The 23,517-nt window shown below is 47.3% G+C and overlaps 6 protein-coding genes and 1 non-coding gene across 7 annotated transcripts; 3 read left to right on the top strand and 4 right to left on the bottom strand.

Annotated features, from left to right (window-relative positions):
* Window positions 1-8,147: 8,147 nt before the first annotated feature.
* On the bottom strand, window positions 8,148-8,231 carry F4812DRAFT_t30. Its single transcript has one exon. It is a non-coding gene; the product is annotated as a tRNA-Arg (tRNA).
* A 385-nt stretch (window positions 8,232-8,616) lies between these two features.
* Window positions 8,617-10,379, bottom strand: F4812DRAFT_416607 (mitochondrial carrier). The gene is made up of 8 exons (XM_047933088.1): window positions 10,081-10,379; window positions 9,982-10,019; window positions 9,887-9,928; window positions 9,703-9,816; window positions 9,511-9,644; window positions 9,283-9,460; window positions 8,969-9,223; window positions 8,617-8,917 (listed from the first exon to the last, which is right to left on the bottom strand). Exons 1-8 carry the CDS (start codon window positions 10,139-10,141, stop codon window positions 8,834-8,836), a joined length of 906 nt encoding a protein of 301 aa, XP_047794421.1. The 5' UTR covers window positions 10,142-10,379; the 3' UTR covers window positions 8,617-8,833.
* A 271-nt stretch (window positions 10,380-10,650) lies between these two features.
* F4812DRAFT_416605 (RNA polymerase III subunit RPC82-domain-containing protein) lies at window positions 10,651-13,622 on the bottom strand. The gene is made up of 4 exons (XM_047933087.1): window positions 13,251-13,622; window positions 13,080-13,142; window positions 12,213-12,998; window positions 10,651-12,145 (listed from the first exon to the last, which is right to left on the bottom strand). The coding sequence occupies exons 1-4, from the start codon at window positions 13,257-13,259 to the stop codon at window positions 10,997-10,999; spliced, it is 2,007 nt and encodes a 668-aa protein (XP_047794420.1). The 5' UTR covers window positions 13,260-13,622; the 3' UTR covers window positions 10,651-10,996.
* Window positions 13,623-13,811: 189 nt separating this feature from the next.
* F4812DRAFT_416604 (LuxS/MPP-like metallohydrolase) lies at window positions 13,812-15,595 on the top strand. The gene is made up of 4 exons (XM_047933086.1): window positions 13,812-14,213; window positions 14,296-14,470; window positions 14,527-15,371; window positions 15,441-15,595. Exons 1-4 carry the CDS (start codon window positions 13,947-13,949, stop codon window positions 15,534-15,536), a joined length of 1,383 nt encoding a protein of 460 aa, XP_047794419.1. The 5' UTR covers window positions 13,812-13,946; the 3' UTR covers window positions 15,537-15,595.
* A 452-nt stretch (window positions 15,596-16,047) lies between these two features.
* F4812DRAFT_416585 (mitochondrial ATP synthase epsilon chain-domain-containing protein) lies at window positions 16,048-17,117 on the top strand. Its single transcript, XM_047933085.1, has 3 exons — window positions 16,048-16,234; window positions 16,327-16,441; window positions 16,533-17,117. Exons 1-3 carry the CDS (start codon window positions 16,203-16,205, stop codon window positions 16,614-16,616), a joined length of 231 nt encoding a protein of 76 aa, XP_047794418.1. The 5' UTR covers window positions 16,048-16,202; the 3' UTR covers window positions 16,617-17,117.
* Window positions 17,118-17,663: 546 nt separating this feature from the next.
* On the top strand, window positions 17,664-20,614 carry F4812DRAFT_205007 (Mak10-domain-containing protein). Its single transcript, XM_047930282.1, has 6 exons — window positions 17,664-17,946; window positions 18,004-18,071; window positions 18,134-18,262; window positions 18,340-18,570; window positions 18,633-19,097; window positions 19,150-20,614. The coding sequence occupies exons 1-6, from the start codon at window positions 17,850-17,852 to the stop codon at window positions 20,413-20,415; spliced, it is 2,256 nt and encodes a 751-aa protein (XP_047794417.1). The 5' UTR covers window positions 17,664-17,849; the 3' UTR covers window positions 20,416-20,614.
* Window positions 20,615-20,672: 58 nt separating this feature from the next.
* On the bottom strand, window positions 20,673-22,233 carry F4812DRAFT_205000 (mitochondrial carrier). Its single transcript, XM_047930281.1, has 3 exons — window positions 21,188-22,233; window positions 20,864-21,107; window positions 20,673-20,811 (listed from the first exon to the last, which is right to left on the bottom strand). Exons 1-2 carry the CDS (start codon window positions 22,014-22,016, stop codon window positions 20,983-20,985), a joined length of 954 nt encoding a protein of 317 aa, XP_047794416.1. The 5' UTR covers window positions 22,017-22,233; the 3' UTR covers window positions 20,673-20,811; window positions 20,864-20,982.
* Between the last annotated feature and the right edge of the window lie 1,284 nt (window positions 22,234-23,517).

The following is a 23,517-nucleotide window of genomic DNA, read 5'->3' as shown; positions in this document are numbered from 1 at the left end:
CGGCAACGACTACGGCATCATCTTCCATAGGTGCCGGGGTGTCGGGCTCGGGCTCGGGCTCGCTTGCCTCCTCGTCGCTCTCGCGCACGAGATCTACATTCTCCTTATTTACTCCCACATCACCGTAGCCTTTACCAGAACCGTTTTTCCCTGGTGCCCAGCTGCTCTTCCGTATCGTCGCACCAGCTGGGGTACGAACGCTCTGGCTACGCTTAATGCCACCAGTAGGGACGTTGTTAGTGATCTGGCTGAGGCTCAGGATTCGGCGGCCGTTGCTTGCAGAATTCTGTGGAACTAAACTCGCCCTACCGCCGTTGACTGCTATGTTGAGTGCTGAGCGAGGCTTGGCCTGCTTTGGGTCATCATTGGGCCCTAAACTGGATCGAGCACCGGGGACACGCTTGCGGCTCATAGCCTCGCGGCCTTTGAACCCAGATTTCGTTATAAGAAGAGCACGAGAATGATCCAAAACACCTTCGAGTATCCTGCGCTCTAGGCCCTCAGCTCGGGCATCCATAGCTTGGAGTTCCTCGCGGCGAAGATGCAAGGCAGTCTCCAGGGAAGAAACATCGGCGGTCAAACGGGTCTTTTGACGGAGTAGAGAATCTTGCTCACTCCTCAGGGCAAGGATTGATTCGCGTAACTGTGCCTCTTCATCTCGTAGGTATGCTAAGTTGTTTTCCACCTGGTCTTGTTCGGCCTTCTGACGCTCCAATTGCATGGTTGTCACTTGAAGGGTTTTTGCACGTTCTTCATTCTCGTCTTCGATACGCTGCTTCTGCGACGAGAGGAATTCCGAGATATCAGCGGCTGCCTTGACAACTTGCTGGTGCACCTTATCAAGAGTATCAAGCTGGGCATATGCTCTATCGGCGGTCTGTGTATGGTCAACAAGTTTATTCAACTTGGCATGCATCTCGTTGTCCAGACTTTCTCGCATGGAGTGTATGTCGCTGTCTAGCTTGGCAAGCTTTGACTGCACCGCGCTATCGTCGTATTTCTCGGGCTTGGTATCTTCGATCTTTTTCAGGATGCCTGTTTCCGAGTTCTTGGAATGCTCATAATGTTGTCCAACGGTAAGGAGTACTTCCTTAACCGACTCAAGAATCTTCGGCTGATAATCACCGACATGACCTTGGAGACATTCGAGAGCGCTGATAACTTTCTGGATATGATCGCGAGTAATTTGGTGTTCCGCCTTGTCTTCGGTGTGGTTTTCTTCGGCCTTGCCATATAGCGTTTCGACCTTATCGAAGACAGTCTTGGATGCCTCTTCCATTTTCTCCAGGGAGCCGGTGACGGTTGAACCAAGCGTGTCGATTAAAACTTTCAACTCTTCTGTAATCGTGTTTGTGTTGACCATAGCAGTCTTCATTTCCTCGTCCCTTGATTCCGAAGCCTTCGTTCGGTCTTCCATGATGAGTTGGAATTCGTCATATCTTGTTACAAGTTCGCCGATCTTCTCGTCAAATTTGGTTTTCAATGATTCGGTGGTCTCTTTGAACTTCTCGTCGGTGTCAAGCTTGGCGCCTACTAGACTGCCCTTCGACTCCTCGAATTCCGACTTTACCAAGTCGAACATCTCCTTCAGGATACTACCGACGTCGGCATTCTTGTGTACCGTCTCGCTGAGACTCTCGAGGGTCTTACCTAGAGACTCAACGGCGTTGCCACCGGTTTGAAATCTTTCTTTCACTAAGCCCTGGAACTCTTCCAAGAACGCCTTGACTTCTGCGACTCGTTCGCCGACGCTTACGGTCTCCGCCTGTTGCTGTTCGAAGGCTTTGGTATTGGACTCGTTGAGGCTATCCTCAAGATTCTTGACGTCGTCTTTCGAAGGAAGGGCTGCGATGCTAGGCTGGATGGCTTGTTCCATTATCGATTTGAGCTCAAGGACGGCGGCTACAACGGCGGCAACGTGGGTCTTCGTGACCTTCTCAGGATCCTCGAGGGACTTCTCGGCACTCTGCTTCATCTCATCTAGAGCAGCATCAATCTTGGTTACGAGAGTCTCAATTGAAGCCAGGTCCTCCTTCTTAGAAACAATTTCTAATTGGCTTGCCATAGTGGTTAAGGAGTCCTTAGTTTCGAGCACAAGGGCCTCAATTGTGTCGATCTGATCCTTTTTTACTGCTTGATCTCCATCTATCAGGTCATCTAGACGAGCTTTGGCATTGCGAAGGATGGTTTCGATTGCATGTGCATCCTCTTTGGTGGCAGCATCATCAAGGTTGATTGGAGGGTCGCGCTCTCTCTCCACATCTATCCCGGTGCTTTTACCTATGTCTCGACTGCTCGGCATGCTGGACATTGATTCTTGCATACTCTTAAGCAATTCTTCTATGTGGTTCAAATCCTCTTTGGACACAGCGTTCTTGAGCATTTCTTCCAGCTCTGCCAGGTCATCCTTTGACAGCCCATCCGAGATTGGCGGAGGTTGGGGTGCTTCCAAAGAATCCATCTTGACCCTGAGCTGCGTCATCATGACCTCGAGATTCTTGATATCATCGTGTTTAACAAGATCGACAGGGACAAGGGCATCGCTTGTTCCTCCGCCTATGGTAGCAATGGCTCTCTCCTGGTTATTATCGCGAAGGGAGTCGATATTTGTTCGAACACCATCTAGTCCAGATTTCAAAGCGTCGAGAATTTCGTCGTTGGCAGTTAGGTCCGCTGGCTTGTCGCTCACCTTCTCGATGCTGATTCGCAAATCGCTAAAACCTTCGTGCAAAGCGTCAAGGATGTCGGTAGTCCCTGCGTGGGGACGAAGAAGTTCTCCCCGTATCCTCTCGATACTATCCCGAATGGCTTCCAGCACATCTCGGTTGTCACTCATTTGCGGAACATGAGGAACAAGAGATGAGTTGACGGTATCGCGCAGAGATTCGATTTCTTGCCTAATCAAATCTCTAGAGCCATCCGAAACCTTTGCCACAAGCTCAGCAACCTCTTCTCGGAAGACATCGAAGCTGCTAACAACATTGGTCATGAGCTCCTCCTGGTTTGAAGCACCGGAAGCCTTATCGACGTAACCTTCCATATGCGTTCGTAGTTGATCAAAGTTGCTAGTGATCGCCGACAGGAGAGCCTCATGCCCAGGGGGGGGAGCGCCGTCGGGTGCTTTATCAGTGTTGTTGCCCATTTGTGTACGCAACTGCTCCAAGCCGTTGGCAATGTTGGTCAATAATTCCTCATGCTCAGGACCGCCGGAAGCTTTGTCGACATATTCCTCCATGTGTTCGCGTAACTGTTCGAAGCCAGCCTCGAGGTTCGCCATGAGTTCCTCCTGATTAGAAGCATCAATCGCTTTATCGACGTAGCCTTCCATGTGACTACGTAACTGATCAAGACCATCTTTGGTGGCATCCAAGAGCTGCTCGGTGTCCCTTCCGTTTGAGGCAATGCTTTGCTTGGCTCCCTCGGAAATAGTCTTGAATTCATCCCGCATGTATTGCATGATATCGTGGAGACGTTCCATGACATTAGAGCCTTCTCCACCATGAGGTACAAGGGCACTGCTCTGGGTAGCGTTAAGACCCTCCTTGACAGCGTCCAGCACGTCATCACGGGTTAGCTCGTTGGTTGAAGGTGCAATCGGGAATTCGAAATCCTCGAGGCACTCTCTAACAGCCTCGAAGACGTCGTCTCGAGAAAGACCAGCAGGTACGTCTACTTGTGGAAGCTCGAAGTGTTTTAGCCCTTCGACAACGGCTTGGAACACTTCATCTCTTGTTGCCGCCTGGGGTGTCTCTTTTTGTGGTGTGTACTGCTGTAATCCCTCCTTCAGACAGTCAAGGATTTCATCCCGGTCCAACCCAATCTGTTGGATTTCGATTTCAGGCTTATAGTTTTCCCAGGCCTCTTTAACCGCCTCCATAACATCATCCCGACTGAGTTGGGGATCTTGGTTGCGCGCTGCCTCTGTGTCGCTTAGGGCAGTTCTCAAGGCGTTATAAATCTCCTGGTAATCGATGGCCGACTTATCTGACTCGGATGACATCCGGCGGTGGTCTCTCAGACGTTGGGCCATATAAACACGAATTTGTTCTAGGCCTTCTTCAACGATCCTAGCGAGCTCTGCTCTGCTTGCAGTTTCACTTTTGCTAGGAACCTTACCATGGGTTTCTTCTAGTTTTTTGCTCAGCTCTCTCCCCATTCCGAGAACCTCGCCTCGAAGCTCCCGGACGAGAGCTTTGACTTCAGCCGTTAGGCCTCCTCCTTGGGCAACGCTGTCTTTGACAGAGCGGACGAGTTTTACCACGTCATCGTTCAAGGCCTCGTTCACTCGCACCGTAGTCGAAGAACGACGGCCATCCTTACCATTGAGCAACTTATCAACTCTCTGATTTACCACGCCGCTGATTTTAGATCCTGAGTCGTCGCTACTGAAGCTTAGCGTCCTTGCCTTCTCTGAGTCGCTGCCGGCTTCGGGGCTGAGCGGATGTTCGCTGGCTGCTTTCAAGTGGTGAATAAGTTCTTCGACTTTACCGGCCGAGGCCATACCAGACAGTCTGTCGGCCAGCTCAGACAGGCGGCCTAGGATCGTATCTTGACCGTCTTTCGTTCCCATGTCTCTAATAATCTTTTCCAACAATGCCATGGTAGCAGGCGTTTCTCCACCTACGAGTGACGGCGTACTAAGCGTCGACTCTCGGTCGAGAGACGCCGCAAAGCTATTGGGGGATGGAATTCTTGGGAGAGAAATCGGTCTCGACAGCTTCGGGTCAGGAGACATGTTGTATGGCTTATTGTCAAGGTACAAGCCACCCGTGTACGAATCTCGATGGTACCGGCTGTCGGAACTCTTGACTAACTCACGTAAGCTCTTTCGAATATCCTCGTCTCTAGCATGCGTGGCCTCTTTGAGACTCATCAAGTCGGTAGCATTGTCTCTACTTCGGCGACTAAGTTGAGACATTTCTTTTTGGAGAGCGGTTGCTATGTTGGTAAGGTTGATAAGCTGATTCGAAACGAACTCGGTGGAGTACTGTGGTTTCGCCATTGGTGTAGAGTTATTTGTGACAGTTGCTAGAGGCGATTCGCCCTCTCGAGCGAGTACTGAAGGCATATTCTGCAATGCTAACATAGTTGCAGACTGTGGTGGGGTATTTTCACCGAGTATACTCTGCGGTGGCTTCCTCGTGGAGGGACGTGCTAGAGAAGACATGGCTGATGGTATAGCCATAGGCACACCGGAGGTAGCATGTTCCTTCTCTGCTGAAGCCAACTCTACCTCTCTTTCTCTGTCGTGGTCCCTGCCACGGATTGGCGTCGATGGCCTTGCGTATCTATCCTTCTCAGGCGAACCTCGAGGTGTCGAGTTGGCCGAGTCTCGATCTCTTGATCCCTCTATCATTAAGCTCAAATCCCTCACGCTACCCGGCTGAAGGGATTGCATTCGCTTGTGAGGGCCTGGTCTTTGGGCGAGAGAACGATCTGGTGACGTCTCGTTGGCCCGTTTGGGGATGTGGGGGACAAGAGAGTTCTCGCGCGCCTTCTCAGCTAAAGCTGCATGTGCAGATTGAATAGCAAGCGAGGTGCCACTTCGTGAAGTACCCACGCCGCCAGAAGGAGACTGAGGGTTCATTGGCAGAGGGGGCGGCGCCCGCTCTGGATCGGAGCTGTCCCACCTAGAATTGTCTGTTAGCTCACGATACAATCGCATTACCGGGCAACTGATAAAGCTAGGTATGAGGGGAACAACGAGGGAATACTTACATGGGAACGATAGCTCCTATAGAAGAAGAATGTTGATGTCTTAATGGCCGATCGACCGGTGCGTCACGCTCAACCGGCGGCATATTTTGGACCGTATACACGGTTATCTGTTTCTCAGATTCGACGGAATGATATGTCTGAGTCGTAAAGTTGCCAGACAATTCGTTAGGGAGACCTAGGGCGGCGTATCGTATATTACCCTTGAGTAGTTATGTTATTTACTCGATATGTTCAATCAACAATTACGTCCAGGCTAGGCTGAGCTGCCCCGTCGAAGCGGGAAAGTAAAAAAGAACCTTAGAAGTGATGTTAGTCAAATCAAATTATGGTATTGGTTTGAAGAGCGGGCTCGATGGACTTTGAAGATTAGACAAAAGTAAAAAAACGGAGCTTGGGGATGATCTAAGAGGGGGACCTGGTAATATGTGATAAGGTGCTGTATGTGGTCCTTGTATTGTGGTCCTTGTATGTTATGTCTGTTATGTATGTTATGTGAGAATGGAGTTGTCAAACGGGGCTGTCCCGCCTTTTGCGCCGCTTTGTGTATGGACAAACAAATTAGGCTCCTGCCCAATCCCAATACAGTTGTAACGTCACACGTCGCTGCCCCGGCAACCAAACCATCGATCCACAATTCTACCAAATACGTACATGCACTTAACCTAGCGTACCTAATGTATGTATGTATGTATGAGGTACATGGATTATTGATTTTCATGATGCCTTAATTGCACGCAGTAGCCAAGCAGTAAATTACCCACATTTCCCCAGTTGGTATAGATAGTACATACATGTAGTATGTTTACATCATCGTCAACTACCTAATCTGTCAGATCCCTAACCTGAATAAAGCAAGGCGTCTTCTGCTCTGACAACCTCACATCTTTCCTCTATGGTTCATCACGATGTGCTATATTAAACCCAATTAATTCCTTTATCGTCGCATCTTCGCATCCTCCCCTACCTCTCTCTTGCTCCGGTTCTTATCCGATCATGCAGCTAACTTGTAACCGTAAACATCGTGTGCAACGATTTCAATGGCTCAAGCAAGGCCCATAGCAATTTTCTTTATTGTGGCTTCCCGACTCCCGAGGTCCTCTTTCCTTGATAGCTCCGAGTAGGTAGACATTCGATGGAGTGGCGCTAAGCATACTTACTGTCTGTTCACGTTCACGATTCAATGTCGGCTGTGGGGATCATATTCCCTGTTCTGCGCTAATCAACAAGCAACTAAGCAACCAGCTTTGCCATATGACGGGAACGCGAAGATTTTAATGGGTCCAGAGTCCTCGGTTAGACCACTCTTGTATCCGACCGTACCTATTTATCAACCTGTGCTTCCTTATCACATTCTCATCTAGGAAGATGGTACATTCTCGTAGTCAATAGCTGGCACTATGTAGTTCCCAATCAAAGCTAGGCCATGAGGAGCGGCTCTATAAAGTAAGGCTATATATCTAACTACCTTGTTAGTACATTTCAGACTATGAGTTTAGGAATTGAATAAGATAGGACCACTCGATCTTTAATAAAATGTTGCCGTATACATATGCCTTACAGTGAGTAATTAGTTGTCTTTCGAGGTAAGAACAAACTCACTCAGCACCTCAAATTTGATATTAGGGTGCTGGCAGCCCGGTATTTATGCTATTTTCGAGATTATCAAAGAGATCAGGCATCGAAAGGCCTTGACTACCTCAGATAAATAAAGTATTGAAATAAATGTAATACATTTATATTTTTAGATTATTTTCTGTACAAGTCTACACTAGCTTTTGACAGCTAAGAATCACTCGTCGAAACCTTGATTTAATATATATTCTACTCATCTCATCGCCCTCATCTCATCACCCCGGCCCCTCCTGACAGCTATGAAAACTGAAAATCAAAGTTGCTCCGTTGGAAAATAGGTGCTAGATAGTATCACAAGGTAAGTAAAGACTATATATCATAAGGACAACTTCGCTGTCCCGCAAGTGACTTTACTAGTAACTATTTCACTTTTACCTACTACACTCACGCTTAGCGAAGAGCTTTGTTTTATACATGGACAACCATTACAAGGTAAGTTATAAGAATTAGCATATCTAAGACAACTTGATTGAACATTAGTATAATTGTTTTTGTAGACACTAAAAACGTAATGAACCTGCCTATACTTATACATATGGTAATAGTGAAAAAAATAGGAAATCTTTGCATGTCAGGTAGCTAGCAAGAAATAGCTCTGTAAATCCCAGAAGCAACTTCAAACAAGCATAAAAGCAAGGAAGTAAAAACTAAACAAAGTAACACTTCCCCAGGCTCTAAATCACGGCAAGCTTGTATACCTATCTGACCAAGTCCCACCACCAGAGGCATCAAACCGTGAATACAGCATCGATCCCCATCATATCGAGCACATCAAACCGGCAAAAATGAAAAAGAAGAGGTCCTCCTGGGGCTCGAACCCAGAATCTCCTGATTGATACTTGTGATCGTAGTCAGACGCCTTACCATTGGGCCAAAGGACCGGTTGACGAAAAGTTTTCAAAAAGGCGCTATATCGCCCCGTTCGTGAGCGGCTCCGCCAGCAAATTTTTTTTCCCTTAGCGGATAATTATCGGACATGCATTCATGATAATACAAAATTCACTACGGTAATCATAGTTGAGTATTTCTTATACTATAAATCTACTTGAGCTAAATTTGTGACGGTATGGGAGGTATGGCTCGAGTCTGTGGGTGACCGATAGACACAGCACGACTTGAAGAATTCGCTCACTAGGAGTATCAGAAGCGTGTAATTTTGATATTCTGCATAGCTCTGTTCGGCGAGGGTGTGTTAGTTAGTATCATGGATACTTTCTTACGAGTTATGTAGTCTATCTATGTTCACAATAGAATCAATTACAACCTTGGGCAGTCTAAGAGTTGAGTATTTATTTTTGTTTCGTATCTAGGTAGCAATTCTGACCTACCTCGCGGAAATCTTTCATAATCATCTAGTAAGTCCAAACCGATAGAACCCGCCCTCTCTAGCGCTGTCCCATCCCCGACCATTGAAACGCCGGCTCAATCGTATATACATACAGTGGAACGCTGGCGTTCAGATATATGATACAAGTTAAATTTTCTATTTCAACATATTGTCGAATGCTGGGATTAAAGTCTGGGCGAGCCAGAAGGAGAAGACCAGCTTCGGTCCAGTCATGAGCAGCTATAAAAGGTTAGTTTTAAAGCTCAAGATGAATCATACAGTAGTCCTTACCTTGGGTACTAATCCCTTGAAGAAACTAGAGAAACCCTCGTTCTTCGCCATGTTAGACAAGATTCGGAAACCACTTTCGGGGTTCTCGAAATTCCTGTTCTGAATACGGGTCTTGATAACGTCCAGGGGAGCCGAGACAACCAGGGATGCCGAAGCACCAGCAATCGAAGCGATGAAGTTCTGGAACCACGACGCCTTGTTGTAGTCATTTAGTTTGAAGACGTATTCCTTGGTAAAGGCCGAGCCACCGAAGAGCTGTAAAGTGTTAGAGTTGTACGCTAGAAGAGAGCACCGTTTCATCTGGATGAACATACTGCAAAGGAACCAGGGGCATTTCGGGCAGCAGTCCACCCCCAACCTCTGTATAATCCAAAGCCCTCATCGGAGATGATCTTGAAGATGCCTCGGCCTCGGAATGCTTCTGGGTTAGTCTGGCGCTTAATCTTTAAAACGTCTAGCGGGAGCAAGACGATCTCGCCAATACCAATCAGACTGGAATATGTTAGTTGATAGAATTAAACAAGTAATAATCTAACACCGACCTTCCAGCAGTCGAGTGCATGATCGCCTTGCCGGTCTTCTTTCCGAACGCGCTCTCAAAGTCCTTGCCATAGTGCAACGCAAGGTAATCCTTCGCAATGGGTTGACCACCATATTTGTATATCCTTTGCAAGACCTAGAATAGATTATGTTTAGCCACCTATTTTCCTGCCAATGTAAAAGAAATCTCCAACCTTATAACCGGCCGCATAACCTAACCCCGGAAAGAGAGAGAAGAACTTTCGACCGAATGCCGCGTCTGCCGTCTCCTTGAAGATAACCTTGTTTAGTTCGCTGGTATTCCTGATCTATAGGATTAGGTACCTAAGTTAGTATTATGCGCTTCAAGAAACTTATAGATAGGTGTCCCATCCGCACCTTCGTCTGGTTGCTCATTAACCGCTTGGCAATAGTGTCGACCTTTGGACTTATTAGTCTTGCGCCGCAACGTTTCGAACTGTACAAGCACGCACAGGGTGGAAGACAGCCAATTCGGCAATACCGGCGGAGCCTATGTAATGTCTGTCAGTAATTTATTATGCGTAATGGTATCGTTGCTACTTAAACCGTACCGGAACCAAGAAGGCGAGCGAGATTGGACTCGCGCTCCTTACCAGTGACCATCGGCGCCATTATGAATTAAGAAGTGTGATAGGTGAGAAATATACTAGAAATCCCAGACGGAACAGATACAAGGTAACCTGAATGTCCTGGGTAAAAGAAGGCTTAATGGGTTATTCTAAAGAGACAAGACTTTTAATTTGAGGAATAAAATTCATACAGGAAGCCGACAAAATTTCAATTGCGCTCCGGAAGCAATTGGAAAAAAAAAAAAAAAAAAAAAAAAAAAAAATCAAAAAAATCAAAAAAATCGAGATATTATTACCAATTTGTACCGCACTAACCTTAATTAAGCGGGGAGCTGGTGGGAGCTTCAAGGGTCCCCCCCGGGCAATTAAGACTTTATCGGCTGCTGATAAGGTATCATACCCCTCTATTTACAAAGTATGTACCTAGGTAGGTAGGAGGGGCATAGTAAGTATGTACCTCCTCGGTATTATTTAGGTAGGTTAGGTACCTAACGTATATACGATGTAAGTGCATGTAACGCGCGAGGGTCCGTATGGTGTAGATATATGAGGTCTAGGTAGCATTGGCATATATTATTACAATCTATAGCACCATAGGTACAGTGTAGAAAGTAAGAAGTTGTTGTTGTAATTGTACAACGGCCTATAGACGTACCTAAGGTATCGTCTCAGGCGGAATATGTGTACACTCGTCGTCTGTTAGGACGTACAATAGGAGATGTGGTTCAACATACCACAATTCCGAGTTCGAAATAAACTGGCCAGAATGAGTAGAAGACAACGCCATCCTATATGCAAAAAGTCACTTTTGAGCCTCTCTGGCTGTACCGCCCGTGAACCAACGCCACCACAATGCGAGAAATCCCTCCAATACTGGTATCAATTGCGAGAATGAACACTAGAAGTCTCTGAAGACTGCTACAATATCGTCGAGCTTTCCAATCTGGCCAAGAAGCTTCTTTTCGAGGGCGAGAAACTGGACGTATTCATTATATATATCGCCCCTCAGCTTCTCCTCTTCCATCCCCTGGACATCTTTTCGCTCGGCTACCGATAGGACGCTCGCCTTCTTGCGCCGCTCGACATCTAAACGTTGCAGACACCGCACCATAGATTTGTAAGTATTGTCTAGTGTTCGCTGCAACGTTCTCTCGAGATCAAAGAACCAAAAGAAAATCGTCCGGGCAGCTGCTCGATTATTATCCCGGGGTACCTCTTGTACGTCTAAGAACCCTGCCATTTCCATCTCTGCCATCTTGACGTGAACGTCGGGTTTCTTCATAAGAGCCAAACTAGGCAAAGTTTTATCGTCGATCTTTCCCTTTTCTCTAAGAATTCTAGTCAGACGCAAACCGCGACGGCCGAAGCGGTTTTCAATAAGCGTGTCAAGTTCGAGGAATTTTAGATGTTGCATAAGCGGTTCGAAGTCGACTGTCCACTCTCCAAAATCACGACTGCCGCAGTGTCGCACAAAACCCTCCTTACTCTCGGCAAGTATGAGTAAATGTTGTCGCATCTGATGTAGCCGCTTGGTACCGATAGGAATAGTGTCGTCCGCTTCTTGTATTTTGATTTCGTCAGAGCCATTCTGACTGTGCAATCCAAAGCTAGCGGCTGCTTCCCCACTGGGATCGTAATCTTCGTCGTCGGACTGAACAATTTCTTCCCCCTCTTGGAGTGTTTCCTTAAGAGTAGAGCCTTTAAGTTGCGGAGGGAACCGACGGATCTTTTCTGCATGGCGGATATCAATAGCGCCATCTTCGTGGGGGGTCCCGACCCCTACTGATACATCTATAGACGGGCTCAGGTGTTCGAAAATTTCTTGAGCAGTGACACGAGGTCCCGTAGAAGCATCGTCGTTCTCGTCTTCAACCTCGATCGAACTATCTATTTGACAACGAGAAATCTTTTTGCTCAATACGTCAAGTAATGTTGCATATACTTTTGCTGTAGTGTCGCCAATCAAATCTTCCACATAACGCTCGAGTTTTAGGTTGCGAAGTTCGACTACACACTTATCATAGTTTACCCGAAGTACGGTATCAAGCTAAGGAAAAATGTTTAGCAAACTTTCGAGGGGTGCATTGCTTCGAGGCTGTAAGGTCAACACTCACATATTTTAGTAAAATGGATTTTGCTCCGTCGTTGGTGAATATGTTGGACGCATTTCCGTTTGTTAGCTTCCGGCGCTTGGAGCTAGACCCGTTCTCGAGTTCAAATTCAAGGTCATTCTTTAGTTTCGTATTTTCAAGATGGAACTCCCTTAGCTTGTCTCTGACATACTTGTCGAATTCGGCTGTTTGTTTTGAGCCTCGAATACCAGTGGGGTAGTGTTTCGCTAAAAATTCTTGCTCAATTGTGCTTCTCAGATCCTGGGGAGACTGGTACATGGCCAGAGTAAGCGGCTCAAGAATACCAGCTGCAATAAGCTGCGCGAGGCTATCATAGGCTTGGTTCTCCAGATGCATATCTTCATCCCCAACCTTTATATCGATTGTACCATTGCTAACACCATTTCCGTTAACATGGTGGTGACCATTTTGCGATACACCATTGACGCCCTGGTTCTGTGCAATATTTGTCTTCTTGAAAGCAGCGACGAGGTCGGAAATCTTCGTGTGGCCCTGAATTAGGACCTCGTTTACGAGAGCATGCGCATTGGATCCATATTTTTCACGGACCATGTCGAGGATCTTTCCCGTTCGGACAAGATTGTAGGCAGCATGGGGGTTTGCATCGTAATACGTAATACCCAAGTCTTGATCCGTAAAATGGAAGACGAGGTTTAGCTGAACGAGCACAGCTATCCCATGGCGCACTTGTCGCTGGTTGAGCGAAGTATGTTGTGCTACTTGCGCGACGGTCGACCTGCCTCTTGCGAGAAGATCCGCGAATATGCGCTGCGAAGTGGAAACTTGTCAGCTTTCAAGTTGTACTACTATAGGCCCTGAAGGATATCATCGAAAGGGGGGAAATATTACCGATGGGAGCTGGCCGTACAACTCGCTGATCAGCAGAACGCAAAGTTCTGCAACGTTTTTTGTCTGTTAATAGAATGTTTCTGTTAGCAGGTTTCTCCTTATGATATAATAAGGTGGCAATCCTGCGCATCGTCGCGAAGTTGTAAGAATTGGAATAGGACTTCGACTTACCACTAACATGACTGGTTGAACTGACTGGCTGACAACTTGGGATTCGGCCGCGAGTTAAACAGATAGAATTTGGGGACTTGTCGAAGGGGTTGGCTTCTAGAGATCCTCTCACTATCTCTAGAGCGCTACAATTACTACCGTGGCTTCATTGAAGCATCTGGTAGATAAGAGAGGTGGAAAAGGTGCGCCGTAGAACGCGGAGAGTAAAAATAGAATTGTTGGTGGTGAAGATTCCCAAGGTTGGTTTGCGCAGCGCAAAAGTGAGCAAATACCTAGCGTATAAAAATAATTTCGATGCAACTACTTTTTTAGGGTAACTTTTTTTAGGATAGCGGGGAATTGAATGGTCTAAGCTTCTAGGTAACAGTCCATCTGCATGGCTGATGGCTGGCACTGAAGGTACATTAGGTACCTATTACCAAGTAATTGAGCTCACGTCTAGAAGGAACACTCAACTGGCCAATGGCAGTCGTCGGCAAGTGGCTGACCAGACTCTAGCCTCATTAAGCCTCAAATAAACTTAGACATTGTATTCCGGACCAATAAAAAAACCCACCCGTCAGCTCGTAACCGAGAATTTACCGGAATTGAGCATCTTTTTGCTCGGAATCGGAAAGCTTCCAACGATCTGCGGATCAAAAGCTGTTGTCGCAGACTATATTAATCGCCCAATTGTTGACGGCATCGCCCTCTAAAATGTTCTCTAGATCGGCTCTCTCCAGAGGTGCCCAGCTTGCCGCCAGCAGGCGAAGCTGTTCCCAGCTTGCTCAGCGCCGAGGTTACGCTGCTGCATCTTCGGCACCATCCGCTTTCAACTATGACACCACCGAAGTTGCTGGTGTCAAGGTAGCTACCAGAGATTCACATGGTCCGACGACGAACCTCGCCGTTGTCGCCAAGGGTGGTACTAGATATCAGCCTGCTCCTGGTCTTACTGTTGGCCTCGAGGAGTTTGCCTTTAAGGTAAGCCCATGTTCTTCGCTTATCGTCTTTTTTTTTTCGGGCTTTTTCGTCGTGAGCTAATTAAGACGCAACAACACATCAGACTACCGCGAAGCGAACCGCCATACGTATCACTCGAGAAGCTGAGCTTCTAGGAGGTCAATTAGTCGCATACCATACTCGAGAAGCATTAATCGTCCAAGCAAACTTCCTGAGAGAGGATATTCCCTACTTCGCTGAGCTGCTAGCTGAGGTCATCTCTGAAACCAAGTACACCAGTGAGCTACCCAGGACTATTGTCTGGTGATAAAAAAAATACTTACTTGGTTTACAGCATACGAGTTCCACGAGGACGTTGAGAGAGTGTTGAAGGTGAAGCAGGCTAAGCTTGCCAATGACGTTGCCGCTCTTGCCCTCGACTCGGCTCATTCGGTTGCCTTCCACACCGGCCTTGGTGCTTCTTTATACCCGACTACTTCAACCACCCTGAAAAAGTACCTGAGCGAACACAGCGTCGCTGACTACGCACAAGCCGTTTACACAAAGCCTAACATTGCTCTGGTTGGAGACGGCGCTACGACAGCTGCCCTGCACAAGTGGACGGAACAGTTCTTCAACAGTGTACCTGCATCTCCCTCTAGCCCTGTCGCACTCAACACGAAACCCACGACTTACTACGGTGGCGAGCAACGTACAGCTCACACTGCCGGAAACTCTTTAGTCATTGCCTTCCCCGGTTCCAGCTTCGGTTCTTTCAAGCCTGAAATTGCAGTCCTGGCAGCCTTGATTGGTGGACAGCCCAATGTCAAGTGGTCACCGGGTTTCACGCTTCTGTCCAAGGCTGCAGCCTCGGCACCTGGCGTAACCGCTTCGGGCACTAACTTGGCGTACTCCGATGCCGGACTGTTGACTATCCAAGTTACCGGTGCCGCCGCTTCTGTCCGCAAGGCAAGTGAAGAAGCAGTTAAGGCTCTTAAGGGCATCTCCGAAGGTAGCATTAGCAAGGAGGACTTGACCAAGGCGATTGCCAAGGCGAAGTTCGACGCGTTAGATGCTAGCCAGTCGGGTGTGTCTACGCTCCTATCCGCCGGTTCGGGTATTATCCATACCGGCAAACCCTTCCAGATTGCCGAGACTGTTAGCTTGATCGACGGTGTCTCGGCTGATAAGCTCAAGACGGTAAGTTTACAAATCTTTTGTCGTTATTTAGTTTTGTCCCTGTTTTATAGACGCTAATTATTTTTATAGACGGCGAAGTCTCTTCTTGACGGCAAGGCCTCCGTGGCTGCGTTTGGTGACTTAAACGTTCTACCATATGCGGATGAACTTGGGTTGAAGGTATAGAGGGGGAGAATTGGGCAACAAAAGTGTACCAACAGATTAACCCACTGCTGTAGAGTCGATTCGAGCTACCTGTGCATATAGTAAATCCTCTAGAGTTTTCATCAAGTTCGAACATGCTCTAATACCGGATCTGCTAGGAAGCACGGTTTTGACTTGGGGAACGAGATAGTGATCAATTTGTGAACGGCTCTGGTTCTGAAATTACCTTAGGTACACATACGTAATAAACTCCTTGTATATCAAAACAGCTAGGTTAAAAGATTCCTAATATACAATTGAGTGATGAATAGGCACAGATTATTAGTACACAGATAAGAGGCACATACGCGTAGCATCGGTTTATCTTAGTGTTTCTTTTTTTTTTTTTCCTTTTTTTCTTCTTTTTTTCTTTAAAAAAAGGGGGTGGGGGGGTGTTATACTGTAAGAGGGGGAACACGGCATGGTTGAAGGTTTACATAATCCTTCTTAAAGTTATGCACGTACATTAGGTTCTAATCACGTGGAAGCTCGGACCACTACGTTATTCGGAACAAGGCTTCGGCTAGGTAATGAACGGGTCCTTTCTTCGATTCTACTGCCGCAGCTTATCATCTTTTGATTCCGTGCATACAAACGAATCTTCAATCAATTCCCCGATCCCCAATTGAACCTCGAGCAACCGTCAACATGGTGTTCGCGTGGAAAGCCGCTGGTTTGAGGTAAGCCGATCTACCTCCCATATGTTTTAATACCTCCCTCAAGTAGGTCTAAGTCGCCATGTTTCTTGCTAACCGCTCCTCCGGCCGAACAGCTACAACCGCTACCTTGCCGTCGCAGCCCGCGCCGTGCGCCGAAGCTTAAAGGAGGAAAAGAGACTGGCTGCCGAGCGACGAGGAGATATGGATCTACGATTTGCCAAGTGGGAGGTGAGTTTAAACTATTCTCGAGCGGAATTTGGCGAATGGAAACGAATTCGAAAGCCATGGTAGCTGACGGACTATATGCCTCAACTTACAGAACGGCAAGATGGGCGAGCCAAGACCCTTAGCTGAAGCCTACACCGCCGCCACTTCTTCTTCGTCGCCCAGCGGCTCAGCATAAACTAGGAAATATGCAAATCCACTATAAGAGCGAAACTTGCGAGGATGGTTAGGAACCTCAAAGAGGGAGATGCGCGCGCGTGCGAATAGACAAGGTCAACGATGACGAGTATCATACCGCCTCGTGCATAGCTGTATAAAATAAAACAGGTTCATCCAAAAGCACGAGTTTATTGGGGTTATCAAAAGTAAATACTTGATTTGTGAGTCCCTAATGTAGCATGTTCGTGATACTATTGATTCATGCTGTTGAGCCGCACCAAAGTAGTGCATGCATGCAATGTAAGTATCCATGCGTCCGTCTATAAAACCCAACACTTAAAGTCAGTGTTCCCTCTACGGCTCTAAGTTAGACAGTATAATACTTACTCCAGCTACTTTTGTCAGGGCATTAGAAACACCGAATCCTACCTAAGGTACCTATCATACCTAAAGGAGTGTGCGCATTGTATTAGAGCAGTATTTCATGTTGATATTAGGTAGGTACCTGATATTACATATTTAGGTACACTAGGTATAAATAAATTAATTAAATATACCCGCCTGCGTAATTCGGACTGTCAAGTCGCACCTTATAAGAGACATACAGCAAATCAAATCGGCAGGACGTGTTTTTTTCTTTCTCTCTCTGAAGTCTTCCACTACAGGACCTTATCTGTGTTTTGGTACTACATGTTTTAACACTAAAAATTCAGATAAACAGGCTACCTACAGCAGTAACCAGGTACCTAAGGTTAGGTAATTTTAATCATTTCTATTCGTACTTCATACTTCTTTTCGCCGCGCCATCCGTAAAGACTACTCATCATCACCGGTACCTAAATGAAGAGTACAAGATTACAACCAACTATTTCCATGACATACGACTAATAACAGAAATTCCAAAGTACCTAGGCGTTAAGTACCGTACCTATATCCGCCTATCGTTACGGTATTACGGTTTGGCTACACCTGCCAAGACTTGGGTTAGTGTACCTTAGGTACATATAATTAATTATTATACTGGGCACTGCCCGGCACTGAGCAGAGTACAGGTACCTACCTAAGGTAACCTTCAGCTTCGAACTAGTACCTAACAACTACCAGCCAGGTTCGATAAAAAAAAAAGACTCATTGATACTTATCTACTAATCATATGGAATTACGTACCAACTAACAAGAAGGGAAGCAACGATTAATTCTATTTCATCCCCCGTCATCCCCCGTCATCCCTATAAAGGGTGATAAAGTCAAGATGCAACAACTCAATCTAGTACCGTCTTCTCCAAACATATCACATCCCGGAATTAGGGCAACCGATATCACCAGCAAGTTTACCTCTGCCGTAAAGAGTCAGTCCAAGAATTTCCGGTCCCATCTAAGACATAATTTACTAATCTTGGGAATAGAGTTGGCACCCGGACAACTAGTCAAAGATGACCATTTCACCCTTTTTGAGTCCGTCGCGGCTCTGGAGGTGAGTCATCTTCAAACTCATCGCATTTACTGCGGCGTGCCTGCTAAGACACATCCTACCAGATTATGGACCGGAAGATGGACAGTGGCGCTTTAGCAGAAGGCGAATCACTCGACGAAGAATATGACGTCTCCCGCGATCTGCTACCGGAGGAAATTCTAGGCATTATTGACCAACTACTCTGCCTTGAGGTATGTCTTGGATGAGCGGCCGGGCTTCTCTCCTGAGTTCCCAGTTTAGTAGCCTAACGTTACAACTACCTACCTAGATGGCCTGGCATCTCGGTTACCCTCTTTCTCAGACTCTCTTCACCAGTGTCTATATCGAGTCGCTTATGAATCCTCACCCAGCCAGTATAGATGAGGCTGAGTTTATAAGAGACCCTCGGGCCCGCGAGAAGCAGCCGAAATTGCTCTTTGTTTTGCGAGCATATTGCCTCGGGCTCATAAAAGCATGTTGTTATGTAAATGAGCTCGTAAAAGATGAACTTTACTATGAGGTAAGACTGAGGACGAGGCGGGATTTGTCTTCGTTTAAACAATTTACTAAGGCTACAAGCAGGAGGAAGATTTCGTTACTCACACCTACGGTCGTGACTTGCTCCTCGATATAACCGTTGGCTCCGTCAATAATATACTACAACAGGCCCGGATTGACCTTCGCGCCGCTAGCAACGAAATCGCTAAGGATATTTCTGCGGCCTTGGACCTTCGGCTCGAGCTACGTATAGCATTCTTGCGGGCTATAGATCTCTCGAGCCTACGAAAATCCAATCCCGATTCCTTGAAGATGCCCTGGATACAGATGAAAGGCCTACTTGAGCATATCAAAAAGCAGCATTCGCTAGGCAAACCCGTGCCTGAAGCTTTCAGCACCAAACTACAGCGACGGTTGGCGAGTACCATGCCACCACGCCCGATGGTCCAGCCTAGCTTCGAAGAGAGCTATGACCACTTTAAGCAGCTTTTCCAAGATGGTGTTGATATCATGGATATTCTGAAGTACTCAGAACCGCAAAGCCTTTTAGTAAGCTCGTCGAGTCGGTATCGTATTAGCAGCAGCGTTAACTCGTGTGTAGAATTTTGTCTTGCTTTTCCAGGCAAGAAAGCCGCAACCCCTAGTTTATATTAGAACGTTACTCCAGAACCTCTTATTTAGAGAGATGGTCGTCCTGGGCAATTATAGTATTCGGCAAGTCATCGATCACGACCTTTCGATTGTTGTTATGCCTTGTGCGCCACAGATCAACTCTTCCTACGACGATATAGAGGTCACCACCGATCCTCGTCACCAGATTGCAGCGCAGATGGAAATTTTCCGGCAGCGAGTGGCGGAATGTTACCTGGATATCTTCAGGATATTCTGCCAGAACAGATGTAGAGTTCGGCGTACGTTATGTCACAGCATTCAAGAATGGGATATGCTTCAGGTGGACGTTGAGGAAATCGACCACCTCCTGCAGGTCGCCTTGGATGAGAAGCCTCTCACAACAGACAGAGGTAATGTGGGATTTTCGCTCCCCCTATCGTCGTGGGCGTATCTCTACAAGCTCAGGCAGATGGAGTGGATTGTCCAGCTTGGATTCGAATTGGAGGTCTACCAGACGGACGAGCTCGCTGGTATGTATTGGTATTTAAACTACCTTGCCAAGACGCGCGCGCAGCACGGTGACCGCATCAAATCATTTACAATGCGCAGCCTAGATGAGGCACGCCACGGCCTCGGTAACAATGGGAAGAGCGACCAAGAGCTACCTCAATACACGGTCGCTAAGGAGCGCGAGTATATGACCTCCTTATCATACTTGCGCCTAACAATGCTGGACGCGGCATGCACGTGGGAGTTTGCGGATGGCCTCTGTTGTCTGTACACCGCGCTGCAACGCCTGAAGCTTATCGCTTCACCGCAACGCCCCTATGGCACCGATACCATGCGCTACGATCTGCGCATGAACCCCTTCCGGGGCATCGCATTGCCCCAGCTTCCGACATTCAGCGAGTTCACGCGCGCAACCACGCAACCCGAGACCTCGACAAGCGAGCTTCTCAAGTACGCCGAGAGCGCCATCGGGGGCGCGAAGAAGGGATACGAGGCGTTGAGCAAGATGTCTCCCACGCAGTCCTTCAGCGTCAACGCGCACGACCGGTGGGTTGGCAATGTCCGCGACTGTCTTAAAGCGGCGATTGCGGCGGGGGTTACTGTCTCCACGCTACAGAAGGCATTAGACAAAGCGGAGGCAAACGAGGAGGGTGGCTTGCAGTTGAAGCTAAAGGTCGAGATGCCGGCGCCCGGGAAGGGATATCATGACTGGTGGATCGTTCCGAAACTAGTTCCCGTAGCGTGACTTTCCGCCCCCGGATCCCAAGATGGGTGGATTAGGTACTGAATTATGATTAACTAGGGCAGAAGTTGGTTAGGTGCTGGAAGTTAGTCAGGTGGTGTTGGGAGAGACCTGGTAATTGGCACGCGTGTACCTACGGAATTCATGGATATAATTTCAACGGCTAGAAAGCAGGCACCTCGGTCCATTAGAGAACGGCGGGTAGTGTTATACGGTGTCTGGGTTGTTCTTTTAATTCGTTATTCAAGGGTATTCTTCATTGCGTGGTTTCTTTTGGGGGGCATATATTGCCCTTTGTTGATACATGGAAACAGGTACGATATCTCCTCACTTCGCTTCTCCTTCCCCGTTGCTTTCCCAACATGATCTGCCCATCAAAGTCACCTTTTCCTAATCATGCTAGTCTTACCAGGTTAACCAAGTTACGATAGATGACGTTGAAAGGACACACCCAAGTAACAAGGCGCAAGGGCACCTCCCATCTTTAACAAGATACAATATGTACAAGGTCAAGGCCGAAGCTCATACAAGCCATAGTAAATTCATTTCCGGGTGTAGACAGGTAGGTGTTTATGCCTTGATGGCCTTTTTAGCCATAGAGCTCCGGAGCTTCACTGTCTGCTCGTAGAGAACATCTTTGAAGGCGAAGAGGAACGCAGCCGTCAAGACGCTCTGTGTAATCTTGGGACCAATGCCTAAAAGGAACAGTTAGTATATCACGTAGAAACCAACGATCAGCTAATTATTGGATGATTAAGTAGATATTTAAGCGTACCCTTATACAAGCCGGAATAGCCCTCTTCCTGGATGACCCGTCGGATGGCCTGGGTCATGCCTTCGCGCCTCTTGCCGTCGTCGGCAACATGCATTTGACTCTTGACCGTGATATACGGGTAGGTGATTACGGTGGCAAACAACTTGCCGATAGCGCCTAGGAAGAATGCCACGGTCGGAGTAACATTGCGCTTTCGCCGCCGTTCGTACGCATTCTTTAGCTGTTCAAACAGCGTGTATTGCAAGATGGGATTGATAACTAAGACAAGAGCGGGGACGACGCCGCGGAACAGGGCCTGCGGACCCTCGTCACGTAGGAGCGCGCTCAGGGTGCCGAGGGTGGTCGGTTGCTTCTTCTTCTCGCCGCCGGTATTCTCCTCCGCCTCGAGCTGGCCCTTGCGGGTGGTCATGCGGGTGTTCACGACCCAGATCGGGTTAGTCAGGATGACGGTAGCGGAGCCGGCGATGGCCCCGGCTATGATGGACTCGACAGCGGTGAGCTTCTTGGAAGGGCGGCCGGCGCGGGCGGCGGCGGCCTCGAAGACGCCGCGCGTCCACTCGTACCAGTAGTAGTAGACGAAATTGGTGACGCTGACGCCGAACACGGCGCTGGAAAGGCCCGCGTACAGCCCCGAGATGCCCTCGCGCGCGACGATCTGCTTCACGGCGGATAGGAAATTGGTCTCGGCACGCTTGGACTCGACCTGCGCTCGGGTAGAGAGGGTGACGAGCGGGTACGTCAGTACCATGGAGAGGATCCCGCCGCCGGCGCCGGCAAGGGCGTGTGCGACGTTGTCGTTCTGGGGAACGCCGGGTTTAGACGACGCCATCGTGATGTGATGTGATGATTGATTGACGAGTTACGAATTTATTGTGCAGCTACGTAAGGGGTTTAAAATAAAAAGAGATGGCGACTTTGGTTGGATATCGCTCTATAATACAGTTTTTGATTTGATTTGTTTGTTTGTTTGTTTTTAGATGAAGAGTAATATGGAAGATAACAGCAAATAAGATAGGAGGTAGACTTTTGATAAAAGTTAAAAAAGAAAAAAAAAGAGAAAAGAAATAATATTAATCAACTTTAGATGTCGGAATGATGAAAGAACAATATGTAATAAACTACCTTACTTAAAGCTTTATCGACTCAGATTCAAGTCCCATTGAAGCTCTGAGAGCCGAGGTCCGATTACTATGTAGGTTTGTTAGGTACACATTGCATCACAATGCGGTTAGCTTCCCTCTCCGTTCAGAACTTCCAGCGTGTTTTAGTGGGATGTAGCCCTGTAGTCCCCTTGCATTTCCCTTATTCCCCTTGTAAGTTCACCTAAAGCCAGAGCCGAAATCCGCCTGTAAGCAGCTTTAGCTCGACCCCATGTTTTCTCGTCCCCGGCTTTGCCCCGCGTCCAATTCGTCGAACTAGAGCTGTAAGTTTGGTTCTAACGAAGCAAACGCAAACTCCGAACTTTCACATGTGAGATGCAGAATTGGCTTATTATCGTTTGTCTCGTGATGATGACGATGATTGCCCAAATTCGACGTTTTTAGTGGGCGAGTCAGGCCAGACGAGACAGATTACCTACCTAGGTGTACCTATGTAAATAATCTCTACATTCCAACATTAATATGTCTGTTGCATCCCTTTGCCATTTCATCATTTTTACTGTTTTACTATCTTACAAATTGCATCACTAGGTGTATTTTAGGCATATATTTCTCCGATGCCGTTACCAATTTCTACACGAACTAAATAGGTACGTCCAATAATTGAATATCATAAGGCTGATATCTTAGTTCCAATACTTCATCTTTAATACCTACTAGTTATAAGTAACCCTCAAACGACAAACATGACTGCGAGTATTCTTAGCAACGTCAACCCTATATACGAGGCGGTGCACGATAAAACACAGCAGAGTGTGCCGCGATACAGGTTTCATGATGGCATGCAAAGAGACCGTACTGTCCAGATTGTCTACCCGAATCCTACTTTGTTGAAGAGACATCTGTCCAATGAATTGACAAGGCAGAACAGAGTCACGCCTACGCCGCTACGTACCTACCTAAGGGTTGTATAGGTTTATGTAGACTGATGTAGGTATGTTTTACAGAAAAAGGGGTTAATTACTTCCAGGTTACCTATGCACACCTTCTTATAGGTATTGCACAATGGTAGGTACCTACGTACACACCGGGCAGTGAGGTACCTGGGTATATTATGCATCTTATATGCGCTACCTCCTCGGTGCATTAGATCCCTCGTAAGAGCTCATAAGGTCTCATAAAATTCAGATTATGCATACCTAAATCACGTGAACACGTACCCAAAAATAG

The sequence above is a fragment of the Daldinia caldariorum genome (genome assembly GCF_022478825.1).
Source record: "Daldinia caldariorum strain CBS 122874 unplaced genomic scaffold F4812scaffold_2, whole genome shotgun sequence".
Lineage (NCBI taxonomy): Eukaryota > Fungi > Ascomycota > Sordariomycetes > Xylariales > Hypoxylaceae > Daldinia > Daldinia caldariorum.
This window is presented reverse-complemented; position numbering and strand designations above follow the sequence as displayed.

Excerpts from the sequence above, each read along its gene's own strand:
- F4812DRAFT_416607 (XM_047933088.1), bottom strand. The coding sequence starts at position 10,141 with ATGGCGCCGATGGTCACTGGTAAGGAGCGCGAGTCCAATCTCGCTCGC. Across the intron at positions 10,020-10,080 it reads CGCTCGCCTTCTTGGTTCCG|GCTCCGCCGGTATTGCCGAA; the intron begins GTACGGTTTAAG and ends GACATTACATAG. Across the intron at positions 9,929-9,981 it reads AATTGGCTGTCTTCCACCCT|GTCGACACTATTGCCAAGCG; the intron begins GTGCGTGCTTGT and ends ATAAGTCCAAAG.
- F4812DRAFT_416605 (XM_047933087.1), bottom strand. Across the intron at positions 12,999-13,079 it reads TGTACGGCCAGCTCCCATCG|CGCATATTCGCGGATCTTCT; the intron begins GTAATATTTCCC and ends TCCACTTCGCAG. Across the intron at positions 12,146-12,212 it reads AATCCATTTTACTAAAATAT|CTTGATACCGTACTTCGGGT; the intron begins GTGAGTGTTGAC and ends ATTTTTCCTTAG.
- F4812DRAFT_416604 (XM_047933086.1), top strand. The coding sequence starts at position 13,947 with ATGTTCTCTAGATCGGCTCTCTCCAGAGGTGCCCAGCTTGCCGCCAGC. Across the intron at positions 14,214-14,295 it reads TCGAGGAGTTTGCCTTTAAG|ACTACCGCGAAGCGAACCGC; the intron begins GTAAGCCCATGT and ends ACAACACATCAG. Across the intron at positions 14,471-14,526 it reads CTCTGAAACCAAGTACACCA|CATACGAGTTCCACGAGGAC; the intron begins GTGAGCTACCCA and ends CTTGGTTTACAG.
- F4812DRAFT_416585 (XM_047933085.1), top strand. The coding sequence starts at position 16,203 with ATGGTGTTCGCGTGGAAAGCCGCTGGTTTGAG. Across the intron at positions 16,235-16,326 it reads TGGAAAGCCGCTGGTTTGAG|CTACAACCGCTACCTTGCCG; the intron begins GTAAGCCGATCT and ends CCGGCCGAACAG. Across the intron at positions 16,442-16,532 it reads TACGATTTGCCAAGTGGGAG|AACGGCAAGATGGGCGAGCC; the intron begins GTGAGTTTAAAC and ends CTCAACTTACAG.
- F4812DRAFT_205007 (XM_047930282.1), top strand. The coding sequence starts at position 17,850 with ATGCAACAACTCAATCTAGTACCGTCTTCTCCAAACATATCACATCCC. Across the intron at positions 17,947-18,003 it reads GTTTACCTCTGCCGTAAAGA|AGTTGGCACCCGGACAACTA; the intron begins GTCAGTCCAAGA and ends TCTTGGGAATAG. Across the intron at positions 18,263-18,339 it reads ACCAACTACTCTGCCTTGAG|ATGGCCTGGCATCTCGGTTA; the intron begins GTATGTCTTGGA and ends CTACCTACCTAG.
- F4812DRAFT_205000 (XM_047930281.1), bottom strand. The coding sequence starts at position 22,016 with ATGGCGTCGTCTAAACCCGGCGTTCCCCAGAACGACAACGTCGCACAC. Across the intron at positions 21,108-21,187 it reads CTATTCCGGCTTGTATAAGG|GCATTGGTCCCAAGATTACA; the intron begins GTACGCTTAAAT and ends TGTTCCTTTTAG.